Source organism: Mycetomoellerius zeteki, unplaced genomic scaffold (assembly GCF_001594055.1).
Source record: "Mycetomoellerius zeteki isolate Tzet28-1 unplaced genomic scaffold, Tzet1.0 scaffold232, whole genome shotgun sequence".
NCBI lineage: Eukaryota > Metazoa > Arthropoda > Insecta > Hymenoptera > Formicidae > Mycetomoellerius > Mycetomoellerius zeteki.
In genome coordinates, this window is record NW_017257208.1 from 504,346 (window position 1) to 522,192 (window position 17,847).

A 17,847-nucleotide genomic window follows, 5' to 3' on the forward strand; every position below is an offset into this window, starting at 1 on the left:
AAACGAGCATATGTCTATAGGACTTTTTTTCTTAGTTTTTTACTCCTCTACACGCTCCCGAAGTTTTGCCATTTAATTTGGAAACACCCTGTATATTAATCATCAAAAGTGAACTAAGGACTATGCCTAGTTTTATAGAAGAATTTGGGCCCCGGATGAACAATTTTGAGACATGCCTAAAATTTTAAGGTCAGAAGAGAATCAAAAATTCCATAAGCCTAACTTTATAGGAGAGGTTTCCTGAATGCTATATTGGCCACATTTCAATTAGGCAATTAAAATCTTTTGTTTCATACTTTGAGTGTCTCTCTCCCTTCTTCATCGATTAATATATATCACTTATAACTATTCATTTGGGGTCCAAAAAAGATTTTAGTTGTCTTCGTCAAGATTTCTGTTTGGCAGCGTGTGACTCTCACTTTCGATTCTCACCCTCCTTCCCCCTGCAAAGGGACGTACGACTTTCACCCCCGACTCTCATCCTCCCTCCCCCCTGTAAAGGGACGCGCGACTCTCACTTTCAATTCGTATCCCCCTTCCCCCCTGCAAAGGGACGCACGACTCTCACCTTCGACTCTCACCCCCTCTCCCCTCTGAAATATAATATTTTTAAAGTGAAATAGGCAAAATGTTATTTATGTGTTGAATAAACATTATGTGAAACGAGAATGATCTCATATATATTTTGTATTCCAAAATTCTGTGTATACAAATTGTTTTGTTGATAACTTTTTAATGAATAGCGAGCAACAGAAAACAGGTCAGTGACCTTGACCTTCTTGAGGGTCAAGGTCACTCGGAAATCATTTGGGGCTGATTGTGTAAAAGTGTACATTTACCTCCAGCTTAATTCTTTGACTTGGGTCACTTCTTAACACGAAATTAAATTCTTATTCACATTTTATAAATTATCAAGCGAAAGAAAATAATGATTAAATATTAAGTTACCTCCATCTTTCTAAGAAAATTCGTAGGCACTGTTTTGCCGTTGATTTTTGCCATTTGTTGGACGATCGCTTCCGCCTCGTCTATTCTATTCTTACTGAGAAGCCACCGCGGCGACTCGGGGATGATCCAGTAGTAACTGAAGAGAAGAATGAAAGGCACCGATGTGGCTAACGACAGGGTATACCAGTGTCTTAACAAGTAACCCTAATAAGAAAAACGGAAGAGAACGAAAGCATGTAATCAAAACAATGATAAATCATATTAAAATAATTACTGTGTTTTTCATACAAATTTTTTGCCAAAACTTGAAATTTGAGGAATTATATTTGCCTTTACGCGCATACGGGCACGTGCGTCGATTCAGAGACATCCAAATGTAGAATGTTCCTATTATATTAGCATGCAGCGACCAAACACTCGTATTTGCATACGCTCGCACCGTATGATGCACGCTGATAGATCGCTTGCAAAATGATCCGCGTTGTAACCTCGCGTTGAATCTATTGCGAGATCCGCAAGCCGTCTCTCGCGGTAACTCGTGGGGTATAAATGCGAGACTTTCGCAATATTGGCTGCGTTCAGCGGAAAAAGCAGCATTTGCAATTATTGTAAGATTCTTGAATATGATTGGTTTATACATTTAGACTCAGTGAGGAACTAAGGGCGAGAGAGAGAGAGAGAGAGAGAGAGAGAGAGAGAGAGAGAGACACACCAATCATACTAATGAATAAAAGTAAAAGAATTTCACAACAGTTGCAAAGCTGCTTTTTCTGTTAAATACAGTCAATGAAAGTTTTAAGACTAATCTGCTCTTTGCTTTCAGTTTCTTACTTTTTATCTTTTGCCTTTTTCCTCTTTGCGACTATTTTGGCCATGCTCGGATATACATTGTCAATATTGAAAATCCATATTCAAGTTACGTATATTATAAATTTTTAATACTGACAGTGTACATTCGAACACGGTCTTTATCGACAATCGTGTTTCTTGTCACGTGTTTCTTGTATCTTTCAAAGTTCGTCAACTTTTATCTCGAGCAACAGAAAACGAAGAAACAAGATAAGAGACAAAAAGGTAAAAGATAAAAAGTAATAGAAAGCAAGAAACAGGAAGTGAAGAAATTATAGATTAGCTTCTAAAATATCCATGATTTTCTTCCAAATGATTAGTATTTTTTAAAGGTGGGTTACTCTCTAAAATCTTTGGAGTGAAATCTAATTCTAAGAGTGACAAGGAACGACAACTGAGCCAGTCTTGAAAAAGAATGGCTCAATTATCAATTTCTAAGAGTGAGATTTTGACTTTTTAGAGTTAGATTACACTCCAAAAATTTTAGAGAGTACTTACCAACAACGCCAAGAGAGACATCGCCGTGGCGAAGAACATGCAGATCACCATCCCGGCGAATGTTCGGTATCTCGGCCCCATTAGCTCGAGAGCTGCAATAAAATTTATCGTGCAAAAATATTTTGCATTTTACACGAGTTGATCTCAATGTTTCTACTTCTAATAGTGTTTATGCAATAATAGTGACGAGAAAATGTGTTTTGATACTTCTTCTTTATTAAATTTTCCTTAGTTTTTCGTTTTGTGTTATTGTTAAAAATTAAATAGCCTGCGATTTATGTGTGCTGAACATACCAAGTATGAAAGGTATCTGATAAATGGCAGGAAAAAAGAGACCATTCACGGTCCTCAGCGCCGTGTAGATCACGTAATTCGGACTGAAGCTCGTGGCGATAGAGAATATCACTTCGAGAAACAGGATGGCGAAAAAGGCCGTCCTTCTGCCCCATTTGTCAGCGATCCAACCGAACACGACGTTACCGAAGAGACTGCCCACGTAGAAGAACGTCGTCGACGTGGAAGGCCACCAGCTGTTGTCACATACCAGGTCTAGCTATGTGGATGTAGAACGCCATTAAACTACTTCGCCAGCGCAAAATTGTATATCGGCAAAAGTAATCCAATGATTAACAATAAAATAACTAAAGGAACTATAAAATAAAAAATAATAAAGTGTTCGCGCGTGCACACAAGATGCCAACACATAAAGATTTATGGTTTTTATTATTTCTTTAAAAGCTATCAAAATTCTTAATACAATAAAAATCGTAATTTAATTAATTACGTTATACAATAAAATATTAATAAATTATATTATATAAATTATACAATAAAATTGAATTTTTTGTGGATAATATACGTGTCTTGTTAATTAATAATAGTTACTTGAGAAGAATTAAAAGCGTGCGTCCTTTAAATTAAATTAAAATAAATTCTAAACAGTTTAAAAATTTTTATTTGCTTATTTAATCGAGAGATGCAATTAGATATATCAAATTGTCGAAGGATGTTAAGAATAAAAGCTGGAATAAGATTACTATACATATATAGACATGATAGAAAACTATCACGCAACCAACAAAGAACACAAAGCTCGGTGTGACGACTTTAAGGGATGAATAGTACTATAAAAAAATAATTAACCCAAAGAAAGATTGTACCGATCAAATCGTTTTTTTCATATGTATTGTAGCATATGTGTTTGTATTCGTAAAGAGCACAATGTATGCAATTGCGGCCATCGCAATTCTGATAAATGTAATCTTCAAGATCTTACGAGAACTTGACACGTTTCATAAGCTTTGCATCATGGTATAAGAATATAAGATGCCGTAATCCCAGAATGCGTGAACTTTCGGTCAAATTAATGGAAATTCTTAGATTCGCTCCAAATGTGAGAATAAATTCAATGCGACGATTTTTTTTAATAGATAAAGTTTCAGATGTGCAAATACAACACATTGAAAAATAATAAAATTATAAAAGTATTTAGTATTTGTAAAATTTCATCAAGCTATTTAATATCGAAACTTTAAAAGCTCTCGGTTAAATTTCGACTAAAAAGCTCGACTGGAAACTCATTCGTCGTAAGTAAGTCTTAAGCCCTAAGAAATTGACCAATCATAGTCGAATATTCTTCTCACAATCGATTGATCAATTTGCACTCTTTAATAAGAGAGAGTCGCAGATTTTTTCTTTTTTAGAGTAAGTTCTTTCCTTTGGAATAAATCTCACTCCAAAAGAGTGAAAATCTGTCACTTTTATTTAAGAGTGCAAATTTTTCACTCTTTTAGAGTGAGATTTCACTCCAAAAAATTTAGAGAGTAAGACTTAAATCTTAAATGATAGCTTATTATTGTAGAAAGCTCATTATTAAAGAAAATGTTTGTGGCAACCCTAAACGCTCAAGTTCGGATTACAATAAATGTTTTAAGCCTTGCTTCTCTATGATAGTTGAAATTTCGGAAAACAGAATCTCGAAAAATCATATGATTAATCAGAATCGTTTAAATTTAGCACGTTATACAAACGAATGATTCTGATTAGTCATATGACTTTTCCGAGATTCCGACCGTCATAGGGAAGCTTAACCATAAAAAATGAACAAATCGTAGTCGATCACTCTTCTCGTATTCGACTATATTTTTTTACAACTTATGCCCGTATTCACAGTCAGGCCTTATATTTAAGGCTTCCTTAAATTTATCTTCAGATCTCTACGAATCTTCAGACCTCTACGAATTATTTCATTGGCTACTGAGCATCTGAAGATAAATTTAAGGAAGCCTTAAATATAAAGTCTGACTATGAATACGGGCCACGAGGCTTGAAACACCTATTGTTGATCCAGGCTAAAGCACCCTGTGCATTCGCTGAATGCATATGCGGAGCTGTGCGCCGACATTAGTAGCGAACCGGAGTCGGAGTGCGTGCTCGCACACGTGTGAACACACGCGTCACTCGGCCGATCGTCATTTGTTCGTCGGTCCAGCTGGGTCCAGCATTGGTACTCACGCGGGAACACGCGCGACGAAGAATGGAATCGGTAGAGGGAAGTTGTGGGAGAAGGAGGGCTGCCACTGGACCACCAGCGGCACGGTGGAGGGGCCGTTTCATCTCGTTGCGTTTACGCAGGAGACTACCGACGTAAACGCGCTCGTGTTTATCACAAGTGGGGGGGGGGAGGTACGTACGTGTGCGATCTTTTAGTATGGAAATCGTACAGGCTTGTATCGCGACGGAAAGCACGTATGCGTGCGCATATTTGTACGCGCGCGTCCGAAGGACGCTAAGGTGTATTGGTGAGCTTCCCACAGAGAGGTGTCCATCACCCTCGTTTGACAGGAGGAACATGATCCCCCCCTTGCGCCCTTTAAAGCCCAGTTTCTCTCTCTCTCTCTCTCTCTTTCTTTAACTCTTTCATTCTTCTCTGTCACGATCTCGTGCAGCAAATCCGATACGAATGACTCAGGCTCGGTTCCACAAATGTAAAAATACATACTAATGATAATTACTCGTTTCAAATATTTCAAAATTCAAATATCCGCAAGTCTATTATAAGTTCGTCACAAAGCATCAAATTTATTCAAAATATATTCTGAAGCCTAGTAAGTTTAATACTTCAATCAAGATATTAAATTCGATTTGCTTATTATGTAAAGTTTCTTCGATCAATTTTATAAAAAAATATTCTACAAAAAAATAAATTCTTGTTTTGAGTATATGTTTTTTTTTTAATTTGTAATAAGTATATTTTAAGATTATTATCAATAAAATATTCTTTGTTAAAGAAAATTTTGTTGATGATAATCTTAAAATATACTTATAAATTTAAAAAAAAACATTATTATGTACTCAAAGCAAGAATTAATTTTTTTAAAGAATATTTTTTATCATTATTTAAAAACCATTACTTAAAAGAAAGTAAATTAAGTAATCATTGTTCTTAGCAATCGAATAATATTCTTCTGTGTGTAAGATTAACTTTAATCGCGATTTAACTTGCTCATCTTTTTTTCTAAGAATTAGAAAAGAATAACGAATAAATTGAACCAAGATTAAACTTAATCTTCAAACCCTTAACGTACCTATGTTTAACTTCTTTGTTCACCCTATGTAGATGTAAATGGTGACAGCGAATGTACACATCTTGTGTAAATGAATTTAATAATACTGTAATTAAAGAATTAAAATTCGAATTATAATTAGAATTATGAACACATATATTTAAAAAATTCATTTCTCTCTCAAAAGTAACGAAATACTGACAATTTTTAGTCTATTTTGTAAAAATGGGTCTCCTCGGTATCCATATTTGTGCGACATCGGGAAATAATGTTGGGCAAATGAAAAAAATCTTGCATTCTCTTTTAGAGATCTTTCTCTAATAAGTATAATGAAATTGCGATTGCATCTATGCCAAGACTTTTGAGAAATCCTTAAAGACGTTGACTTCTCATACATGGAACTGTATGAGTTTAAGAATTAATTCGAAGATGATTAATACCATTAGTAAAAGCAATGTCGGGGGAGTGCTGTTCCGAGTTAATAAGCGTGTTCGAAATCTCAATCGAGTACCTATTAGCCTCGACAAATAAAGTCTACCGGTGGGTGTTAATAGTTTTGACACGAAGTTTGATTTAAGCAAATTGCCACTCACGGACTTTCGAGGTCTGCGCGAAACGCGCAAAAGATAAATTGCGCGGAAAGATAGGAGAGTATGCCCGCTGATGATGATGTTGTCGAGTTATTGTCAAGGGCAATGCACGCGCCCATAAGGACGTTAATAACACGTGTGTTTTGTCACCCTGACACACTTGGAAATCAATATTAATATGACCGCAGTGCTGTTCATTACTGCGATTGTTTGCATTGCTCGTTACACCGATTCGACATCGAAATTAAGTAAATTCCACGTTGTATTATGATGACAACGTTCCATTAATTACTTCAAAAGTGTTTTTTGTGTCATTTTTGTAAATAATAAAATCAAGTGTTATTTTTTATAATAATAAAAAGGAATATATATAAAAAGGAGAGAGTAAAAAAAGAATAGCAAAATGTCTTCTATATAAAATATTTAGAATTAAGTTAAGACAGTTTGATAATCAAAGTTTGAAGAAGAAGAAGGTATAAATTGTTGATGATATTTCGAGTTATGTCACTTTTGATGAATTATTCCGAATTTTTTTCCGGATAATTTGTTATAATTTTGTAGGATGTCAAGCAGATATTTTTATCATAATTTCTAAGAATATTTTTTTTCCAAAGTTTTTTCCTTTTTTGAAAAACATAATTTTTCTAGTTTTTATTTTTGAAATAAGGGAACGACAATACCGGTGAAACAAAGCATAGAAGGAAATTGTGAAACGTTGGGCGAAGAAGAAATCCAACGAAACGATACTAAAACTTTGCATTAGTTGTGAAACTTCCACAGAATGAATGGTTAATCAAATTCAATTAATTAAACAACTTGTAGTTTCTAATCTATTTTTTTAATTAACATCGAAATTTGATACGACTTACAAATTTCTATTCGCCGTACGATATTCATTTAGGACTGTGCCAGTTTTATCTATTCGCTTGGATAGGCGTATTTACACGCTCCGGATTTACGCAGACACATGACGCAAAGAGCCATCGAGGCAAATCCTGTCCTTCCGTTTTCCGTTCTTAATCGCTATCACTTTCTACCATATGGAGCCGTACGGTAACGCGCTTCAGTCACCCCTTTTATCGTTTATACATCGCTCGTTTCGTCACAAAAAATGTCACGCTGCGCCTGTCGCAATGCGAATTAAAACATACTGCTGATATACATGTACAGATTTTTTCATAAAACGGCTAGTCAAGCAAATTCGTTGCGCAAGATATTTTTAATTGAAATTGTTATCGTTTAAATTATTCTCACTATTGATTTAAGATAGATGCTTCACGACCTTCATGTCCTCCAGACAATTAATGCAAAAAAAAAACTCGGAATTTTTATTCAGTTTGATTTGAACATCAATCTAAGGTCAACGATTTTCAAGCATTCTCGCGTGTTCATACATATTCATATATTCATTAAGCTGCTCGTTGATCTGCGAGATGTTCAGAATGATGATATCCCAAGGAGCCTACGATGGAACAAGCAAGAAGTAATTACTTTACGAAATATATTTATTCTGTATAGCTGCATATTGCGATAACAAGTCAACTAAAGCTGCTTTCTAAGATTCATAAGAGAATGCAATTTATTGAGTGTTTGCAAAAGTTCGTGAAATTATCGTTAGATGTTACTAAAATTTATTGTAAAATTTTTTAATCATGTATATTATTATAATGTTGCCCTCTCTGAATTATATTAATTATACTCCTGGTTATCAAATTTTATATTGAACAAACGCTTTAATATTTAACAGACGCTAATTAAATTCAATACTATTACAACAAGCCGCTTTAAACCAGTGAAACCATTTATGACACACAACCTTTTAAAAATAGCAGATTTTATATGTGTAAGCAAGTCTAATCCTCATGGCTTTAGTACCACTTGCCTTCTAATGTTATAAATAAATAACAAACAGTGGCGAATATGTACGTTATAAGACTCCAGAATAGAAATGTTAAATTCATGATAGCTAAGTAATTGGTATGATGGAGGAAATTATATCAATTGTAGCATTACAATAACATATGTAACTAAAAAATTTTACAATAAATTTTAGTAATAATAGACTCCACGAACTTTTGTAAATATCTGATAATTATAAAATTTATTTTGTATATTAACAATAATTTTAATTTCCATGACTTTCTCGCCTGAATGTTGAATGGTTGCGTCAAGTAGCGCTAATAATTAATTTAATTGCAATCATATGAGTGTTGTACGTTATTCGATACATATATCGGACTTCAGATGTGGATTATACATTTTAAGTATACGAAAAATGAATATAAATTATCTTTGCCTGCAAGAGACAAATTAGATCAGTCTTCAGCACAGCTGTTTGTCACATGTCAATACGGAAAAGACAATGACCCGTTCCATGGTCTCGCTCAACGTGGTGTCATTAGAACGAAGCTCCTAAATCGAGCAATAAATCATCGGATCGGTCGGAAGTAAAATATATAGTGAAATATGAGCACGACTGCCCACGCTCTTTGCCACTCGTGTCTCTTCCTCGTCAACGTATACGAAGAAAAAAAAAAACACTTCTCAGATCGACCAAGCGTTCCAAAAGAATAATTTTATTGTTTCGTAACAAAACATCAAATATTAATTAAGCAAGTTATGTGATATTTACATATAGAATATTTCAATACAAATATTACTTGAGAAGTAAAATGCACAAGTACCATTGTAGATGTATTGTGTCACATCAGCTACGAAATTGAAAAATTGCGTTACAGAAATGTTTCGATGACACGTCGTTAGGCGATCGATAAACAAAGTTTACGTAAGAATGCGAGAGATGCGGAAATGAGCACCTTGAAGGACGAAGACGTGAAGAGAAAAGAAGGACAGGCAAGAAAAAGAGAAACGGAAGTTGGTCGCATTGAATCCGGCAGCAACTAAGTACGTAGGAACATATATCCTCTGCATGAAGAGAGCTGGCAGTTTGTGCGAGGCGTTTGATGTGACATATCACATGACCGGATGCGGGGGTAGGTAAATTGGTCGGCAATTGCTGACGCCACCAGAGCTGCAACCTATCGGCCAGTCACTCGGTCGCTCATCAACCTTGTTCACCTGTTAATGATTCTTGTTGCTGGAACTCTCGCCTATCTCGGCCGAAATCTTAGAAATCGTCCGCGTCAACATAAAACGCGCTACGTCATCTCCCGCAATTTCAGGGAATGCATGATGATGAATCGTTCATCATAATGTTGATGAATCGACCTATCATCGCAGTCACTCTGTTCAAGATTATATAAATTTTTTTAACGCTGCCTGAGTGTAATTAATTTATACGACAATTCGTTATGCAATAATTCTGAAAAAAAAACCAAAGGCTACAAGAGGTACATTAATTCCAGTAATAATTTAATTTGCTAACTCGATAATGGTGTAGCGAAACGTGACATGCATACAAATCAACGAGATTTATTTCCCACGTTTATCGCATTAAATTAAATCCCCGTGCAAAAGGGAGCTAAATTCGGCTGTTGTATTTCATGTCAGTTAAATAAATTTTGCGGATGATTAATTGAAAGAACGGAAATGTAATGGCTGTAATTTATGCGACTGTGGATTGTACTGAATAAAAACGTGCAAATATGGAGGAGAGCGGACAGAACGAACAAATATACAATAAACGTAAACGCGATACCGTGTGAAGCACTGATAGGCCTTGACGTCGCGCTATCAGATATTTTGAGAAACGCGCGAATAGTATGTCATAATTTCGATTTATCAGACGTAACCGTTATAAACGAATATTAGTAGAGAATATTCATGACTATAGATATGCAAAATAAATATTTCGCTCAATCCACAATTTTGGCATATAAACGTACTTTTTCCTTTGAAAAACGAATCGCTATTTGAACAGTATTTACGTTGTCGTAGAGCTAAGAGAAAAATTTATGGTTGTCGTGACTATAATTACATGATATTATAATTATACTTATTACTGCTGTAATGTTAGTAATAATAATTATATGTACAGTTATTTCAAAATAATTATAATAAAATATTATATATATATATATATCAAAATAATTATCTTTATAGTTATATTATTACCATAAAAATGATAGCAATTATAATAATTTTCAATGGCAACTATATTTTTTACTATACATACACATAATTATTATTACTAATATTATAATAGTAAAACTATACATACACATAATTATTATTACTAATATTATAATAGTAATAATCATAATTATAGTACGATGTTGTAGTCACGAAAACCGAAAACTTTTTCCTTAGTGCAGCTCGTTACACACAACACACAATCTACGAGATTATTTTATATTTTTTTTTATGATTTATCGCATATGTCAATTAATTGTCACGATGCCTGCTATGAGATTACGGTCCACTCAGCGCAGCAAAGTCAGTGGAATCGAATAGAAGAATAAATGAAGAAGAAAAAACACGCCTAGATCTTCGACCCCGTGCATCACGATTCCTATTACGCCAGCAGCTCACCGCGTTGTCTAATTGTGGCAATTTAATAATGTCTTAATGAACACTTACGACTGCTGCCACGTGATCGCGAGGTTTACCCGCCGGCCCAGTTGTTTTCTTCAGTATTCAAATACCGACGGAAAATTGTCCCGACTTCTTTCGGAAATGCGATACACAGTTTGTTTACTCAAAAGCGGACTTAGCATGAACAAGTGTAATCTTTTTGAGAAGCTTTGCAATAAAACTGAAATATAAAATCGCAAGCAGAATATCAACAGTAATATTAGAAGTAAAAAGAGCCACGCTTCATTTATATTTGATACCTTCGTATATATATAAAACAATTTCTTAATTAAAATTCAAGAAAAGTTCAAAAAAGTTTACATTATCAACAATTATTTCGTATCTTACATTGGAATCTTAATCTCGCTTAATAACGCTAGCCACACAAGTAATTTATCAATCAAGTAAGATTGATAAAAATCATATTTTAAACATGTTTTAAACATTTTTTTATAATGTTGTTTAAAGCATATATGAAGCATTTAAACTATAGTTTTAAAGAATCGGAAAAAAATCCAATTTTTCCAATTTTTCCGTGGATTTTTTCGGTTTTTTTTCCCAAGGGTAGAAAAATTCATTTTGGAAAAATTCACGCGTGCTCGTAAAACCTATCACGTTTGCTTCTCGGTTCTTTCTGTAAAGAAAATAATTGCGTATAGGGTACACAGCGGGATAAATTAACAGAAATTTTGAAATTGTATAAAAGATTGAGATCGCATAATGTATTCAATAAAACATACAAAACATACACTATTGCACCATTAATATAAGAATTAAAAATATAGAGTCCAAACATCATGTTTATATGATGATAGTAGATATAGAAAATAATTTGGATTTATAAACTGAATCCGTAACAAAATATTTGAAAAAAAAAAAATAATAAACTACAAAGAAACACTTCAGGAGTTCATTAGACCGAAGTGTGACAAACTAGAATTAAAAATCTGTCTACTTAAGCTTTGTCATGTACTAAAGGAAGGTTAGATTAGGTTTTACTATAAAAATAGAAAGAGATAATTAAAAAATTTTAATAAAAATAATGCACAATTTCATCGCATTAATTTTATAAAGGAATTTAGAAGTTACTATTATTAGTCTTTTACATAGCAAAAACAGCAATTTTTCCAAAAAATCAATTTTTTGAAAAAAAAACCGAAATTTTTCCGGTTTTTTTCCAGCAATTTAAAAAAAACGACTTTTTTAAAACTATAATTTAAATATGCTAAAAAAACAACGTTTTGTTCTTTTAAAAGATAATGTTTTTTTTTAACCTTTTGTCTGGATATAAACTTTGGAAATTGTCCATTCGGTGACTTTTCATTTACGTTTTTATCAGCCTGGGATGTGTACTTCTACATGTGGACAGAAGGTTAAAAAAAACATTATCTTTTGCCAATTCTGTTGTCAAGCATACTTGTGCTTAAAGTTTGTTGGAATGTGTGTGCTAATTTGCGATAATTGTGCAGTTTTATCATATACCTATATGCTCCAATAACTTATAGATATATGCATACTTGAAAAGTTTATTTAAACGTGTGTGGCCTAATGAGAATTCACGAATAATAAAAAAAAATTGGGTAAGAGAAGTAATAGGTAACAGGTGGAAGATGTGGATCATTTAACTGTAAGATAGACACTTGCAAATTAATTAATAGTTTAATTAAAAGTTAATTTCACTCCTTCTTGAGTTCATACACTGAGAAAAAAAATTGTTAACTTGACTAAATGCGTTTAGTTCGTAGTGATTTATTTAATTCAAGTATTTATATATTTAAGTTAAATATACGTGAATCAACAAAATCTTGTAATTTTAAACATGTTATTTATTTGAATTAACAATTTATTTGCTTGACAATCCGTAACCGCTACGTTTAGTTGAATGAACTAATATTTTTTTTAAACCAACTTTTTTTCCTTAGTGTATTATTAAGAAAATTGTTCTGTCCACTTATTCTTTTTTAATAACTTCAGTGATTAAGATAAATTACTTTCTTTTAATTTCCTTCATTTCTTTTAACTTTTATCTTCTTTAAAAAATTAATTTTTAAAGAATAAATTCTCTCTCCCTCTCTCTCTATCTCTTATTTTCTTTTCTCGCATTCACATGTGTATATTCTAGAACGACTCTACTCACTTTAAACTTAATTTTTTCTTTTATCTCACATCTTTATATTCTTTCGCTTTGGCACTTCGAACCATTTTGTAACCTAATCTTATTTTAACTTATGTATTTACTTTTATTAAAGGGCTTGATGGGATTTTCATCCCAGAGCGCTCAATAAATGGTTATTTCCCTCTCTCTCTCTCTCTCTCTCTCTCTCTCTCTCTCTCTCTCTCCTTCTCTCTCTTTCTTTCTTAGTACGCTGCAAGAAAATCTCATTCATTTCCTTTAAAGTTTTTTTTTATTGTAAAAATACCAATGATAATTTGAATACTTCACAATAGCGAAATTGTACCACGAAGTGGTACGATAGACGCGGGAAATTTGTATCTCAACATTTGGCCACTTTATTCCACGATATCGCGCTTAATCGGAACTAATCGCGCGTAATCCGCGCTGCACGATTTAATCCGTTCGCGCCAATCATACTCGTCATCGCCGACAAATACTTCACGGAAAGCGAAATCGTCCATACGAGAAAATTACAAAGACACGTAACTTCATTCCACGAATGGGACTGCAGAAGACTCGCGATGCATCGCTGGGCAAACACCCGGGACACTACGAAGCTAAAGGCCAAGGCAATGTGGGTGAAATCCGATGCTATGCGAGGAAGAAATTTGCTAGCGACGATTAAGGCGTGGGAATATTAAACAAATCGTTAAAGCTTATTTTGCGTTACGATTGAAGAATAAGAAAACAGATATACATTTATATTCAGATAACTCTTATCTTTTTGGCATTTTTATAATAAATCCGTAACTGATAACCACATCATCTAGCCTATGAAACATGTTATTTCATTTAATTAAAAAATACAAAACAATAATTAATCCAAACAAAATCGGCTATATTCTTTATGGTCCGTTAAATATTCTATTACGTGTTCGATATTTTTTCTGATAAAAACATGAATTTTTATCTCACTAATAAAATAATACTCTGTTGCTGACTTTATAATTATCCATTTGTATGTAAAATTGCTTTTTTCTTCCTTCGCGAATTCAAGAACACAATAACTATAATTTTGAAGAATAAATAATATGAGAGATCTATATCAATAAATTTAATTTGTTAGTACAGATTTATTTATTATAAATTTAATTTTATTAGATATAAATAAATATAATTACGGAAATAATGAAATAATGAAATAATTTCAATTTTACGTTCTTCTTCACATTCTGTAATATAATTACATCTGACAACAGGATGATTATTTTGTTTTGCAGATGTTTCATGATTAGAAAAACACGTTAAGTGATTACTCGAGCCGTAAAGTCAAAATGACAGCATCTGAATTTAAATTCTTTTACGTCACATTATATTGCGTAACAACATATAGACACATTATGTGATTAAATACGCAAAACACCGGAAAACAAAAAGTAAAGTATCTATCAATCGCCTTTTATTTAATGAAGATATTTTATTTAAAAAATTAATAATTTTATATATAGATACTAATTAATTTTTTAAATAAACTATTTCGATTAAAAAGCGACTTTGATATATAGAAATCCAAGTTCTGTTTTCCACTGAAAGACAAATGATTTTACAACAAATAATAATAATTATTGAATTTATCGTAAAATAATCATTTATCTTTTAATGGAAATAGTGATAAATAGGACTTGAATTTCTCTACGTCAAAAATCGCCTAAACAATCCACTAGATCTTTTATTGCCCACTCGCAATCAGTGCGAAACCTGAGTGCCTCAAGTACCTTAGACGGAAACAATCGTCTCAGTATGTCGGCAAACGGCACGCGGTCTTTTTCGGTGAAAGAGAGAAAGTCGAGTTTACCTCTGTCACGAGGGTGCTGTCGTAGTCCCTGGTGTCGTAGTTCCATCCGTATCGGCATTTGACGACCGGCCAGTCGGGGCTACTGACCGGTGGCGATCGGGTTGACAGTAAGTCAAACGACGGAGATGTGGTCAATGACGGGCTATCGGTGGAGTTGGACAGATTGGCGCCTTCGAGCCACAAATCGATTATCTCTGTGTAGTTCACGTCATACATATCACACTTGGAATAAACCCTCCTGCCATCGGGCTTGACCGTGTAGGGTAATGAGAGCGCCTTCCTCTCCTCCAACGACATCAGATCCGTCATGTTCTCCAGTTCCGGTATCCTGCACCAATGCTCTGGCGAGGCGCTCACGAACACCTATCTCGAAATCGCGAGTCTTAATTAAGATTAATTATTCGGACCTGCGCGTTATTTTTGCATCTGCCCTTTACCGCTTGTAACATTGCTAATTCAACAATTCGATTTTTATCACTACAAGTTCGGCTTTTTAAGTAAACTGTGTAAAAATCAACATGTTTAATACTTTCTGTGTTTTGTAAATTTGAATGTTGAATAGATACATTTTTTAATTCATTTATTTATTTCCGCATATTTTATTAAGTTAAAACTTAAATTGTTGCAAAATTTCTCTACGCTCAAACAGCAGTAATATCAATCAATAAACTCATCAGTAAATTTTATTTATCTGTGAAAATACTGTATATATAATTTAATTAATATTGCATATTAATGTTTATCATATGATCAATATATTCTAATTTAACAAAAATATCCATATATTCATTATTTATTATAAATTCATTATTTATTATAAATGTACGATATTTTTTAAAAGATAAAAATATCTTTAAAATTTATATTACATAAATTAAGAATAAAAACTTATTTCGCGTCGTCAATTTTTTAGCAAAATGTTATTGTTGTCCAAGGTTGGCAACGTTATCTCACAAAAATAATTCATTACTTTTCCTAAAAAATAGGGAGTTTTTTGCAATAGCGTTTATCCAGATAAACGCTTTGCAAAAGTGAACGCTAAGGTCAGGTTATCTTCTTCTTAACAACTAATTAGAAAAAGGATAGCGTGACTTTAGCGTTCACCGTATCTGTGTGTGTAAATTCACGTTATTGCAAAAACTCCCTAATAACTCGTTATCATTACTCGTTATTGATTTGCAAAAGTAACCCGTTACCGTTACCATCACTCAAAATGTAACGAGTCTTTACTTTTTCGTTACTCTTTTTTTTCTTGAACACCAATAGAATATTAATGCAGATTTTTGCGGTAAATATAAAAAAGATGTCAGAATTTTATCTTTTAGTAGAGGAATAAAGCTCAAAAACTGATATATGTGTGTATACATATATATATATATGTATAACACATGTTATATACACGCTCTAGTTACGACTAAAACTTTTACGTGGCTAGAAATAAAGTAACGATAAAAGTAACTAATAAAATCGTTACCATTACCCCAAAAATGTAACTGCGTTACCATGAACGTTACTCAGAAGAAAATGTAACGTCGTTACTCATTCGTTACCGAAAAAAGTAACTTATAACGGTAACGACGTTACAAATTATACTTGCCAACCCTGTTATTGCCCTTGGTGCTTTCTAAAAGTAAATTTAAAAAAGAAAGCGACTAGAAAGGAGCAAATACTAGATGTAAAATGTTGTAATACTCCTTTCTAACCGCTTTCTTTTTTAAATTTACCTTTGTAAAAAAGGAATCGCGCGCGATATATATTTCTTAATTATACTTTCTAAAACTTTTAAAGTGAATCTCACTCTGAAAAGTGAAATTTTACTCTTAAAGATTGAAAATTGAGTCACTCTTTTTCAAGAATTACTCAATTTTCATTCTTTAAGTGAGATTTTAATGTAAAGATTTTACTATAAATTTAGAGAGTACCCAAGGCGTCTTCATCTCTCCATATATATAATAATCTCCAAAGCTGAGGGCACATCTCTGAAGCGACATCAGACAACGTGCTTACTTGTGAGAACGCCAAGAAGGCGGCTGGCAGGGTGGCGGGTATGCATAGCAAGTAGTACATGATGTTCTGGTATCGGCCCTTCTCTCCCACGTGTACCAGCACCTCGTCGAAGTCGATCGAGCTCATCTTTCCGGCGATACCGCGACTCTGCCGTATCTCAACAGTTTGACCACGACGGTGTGGACGATCACCACGGCGGCGGCGGCGGTGACGACGACGACGACGATCGTGCACGATGCGACGGTGGTGTGGTACACCTTCGAATTACACGGCATGACCGCCGTCGCTCATCCTCGAAGGCAACCACGCCGAATTATAAACGCACGTTTCTCGCCCCCTTCGTCCGAGATCACGCACCGAGGAATCCTCCTCCTCCTTGGTACTGTCTATCCTCCCTCGTCTCCACCACCCCCCGCCTCCTCCTCCTCCACCTCCTCCTTTTTCTCCTCGTCCTCCTCGTCTGTCCCCTCGTCCTCCTGTCGTCCCACTGCCTTCCTCCGATGTACCCCCGAGCCTGTTGAATCGGGCTGTTTCGAGAGCGATGGGCTTTCCACGATTCAGACGCGTGCTACAGCGCACGTCTTCCTACCAGGTACACTGAGCTCAAGGTCGCGCACGGTACCACCAAGATCACTACTATTAAACTTAACGAGTCGCGGTTGATCGGGTCCGAGATGCCGATCTGCATCTGGCTGCAGTAACCACGTTGCACTTCATGTCTCATGTCGCACAAATTTTGTTAAGTGTGACTCAACGCCAACGAAGCTCCCCTTCGAGAGCTCATCGAAAGCGTCAAGTTGATCGTGATCAGTTTGGTCCTCAATCGCGAGGACTCGACGAAAGGAAGGAAATTGATAAGAAGGAGAGCAATAGCCGCTCAACTGT

The 17,847-nt window shown here is 34.3% G+C and overlaps 1 protein-coding gene and 1 long non-coding RNA gene across 4 annotated transcripts in view; one reads left to right on the forward strand and one right to left on the reverse strand.

The window, feature by feature from the left end:
* Nucleotides 1-17,371, reverse strand: part of LOC108723384 (carcinine transporter) — a 22,035-nt gene extending 4,664 nt beyond the window's left edge. For 2 of the 3 annotated variants that reach the window (XM_018449105.1, XM_018449106.1), the window contains exons 1-5: nt 16,963-17,371; nt 14,956-15,318; nt 2,590-2,848; nt 2,296-2,387; nt 949-1,152 (exon numbers count right to left, since the gene is read on the reverse strand). In XM_018449105.1, coding sequence (XP_018304607.1) covers nt 949-1,152; nt 2,296-2,387; nt 2,590-2,848; nt 14,956-15,318; nt 16,963-17,088 — 1,044 coding nt within the window. In that variant the 5' untranslated portion in view covers nt 17,089-17,371. The remainder of the gene's footprint in view (nt 1-948; nt 1,153-2,295; nt 2,388-2,589; nt 2,849-14,955; nt 15,319-16,962) is intronic. The other variant, XM_018449107.1, reaches the window with a different exon arrangement.
* On the forward strand, nt 7,887-9,684 carry LOC108723387 (uncharacterized). Its single transcript, XR_001936641.1, has 3 exons — nt 7,887-7,934; nt 8,778-8,968; nt 9,190-9,684. It is a non-coding gene; the product is annotated as an uncharacterized lncRNA (long non-coding RNA).
* Nucleotides 17,372-17,847: the final 476 nt, after the last annotated feature.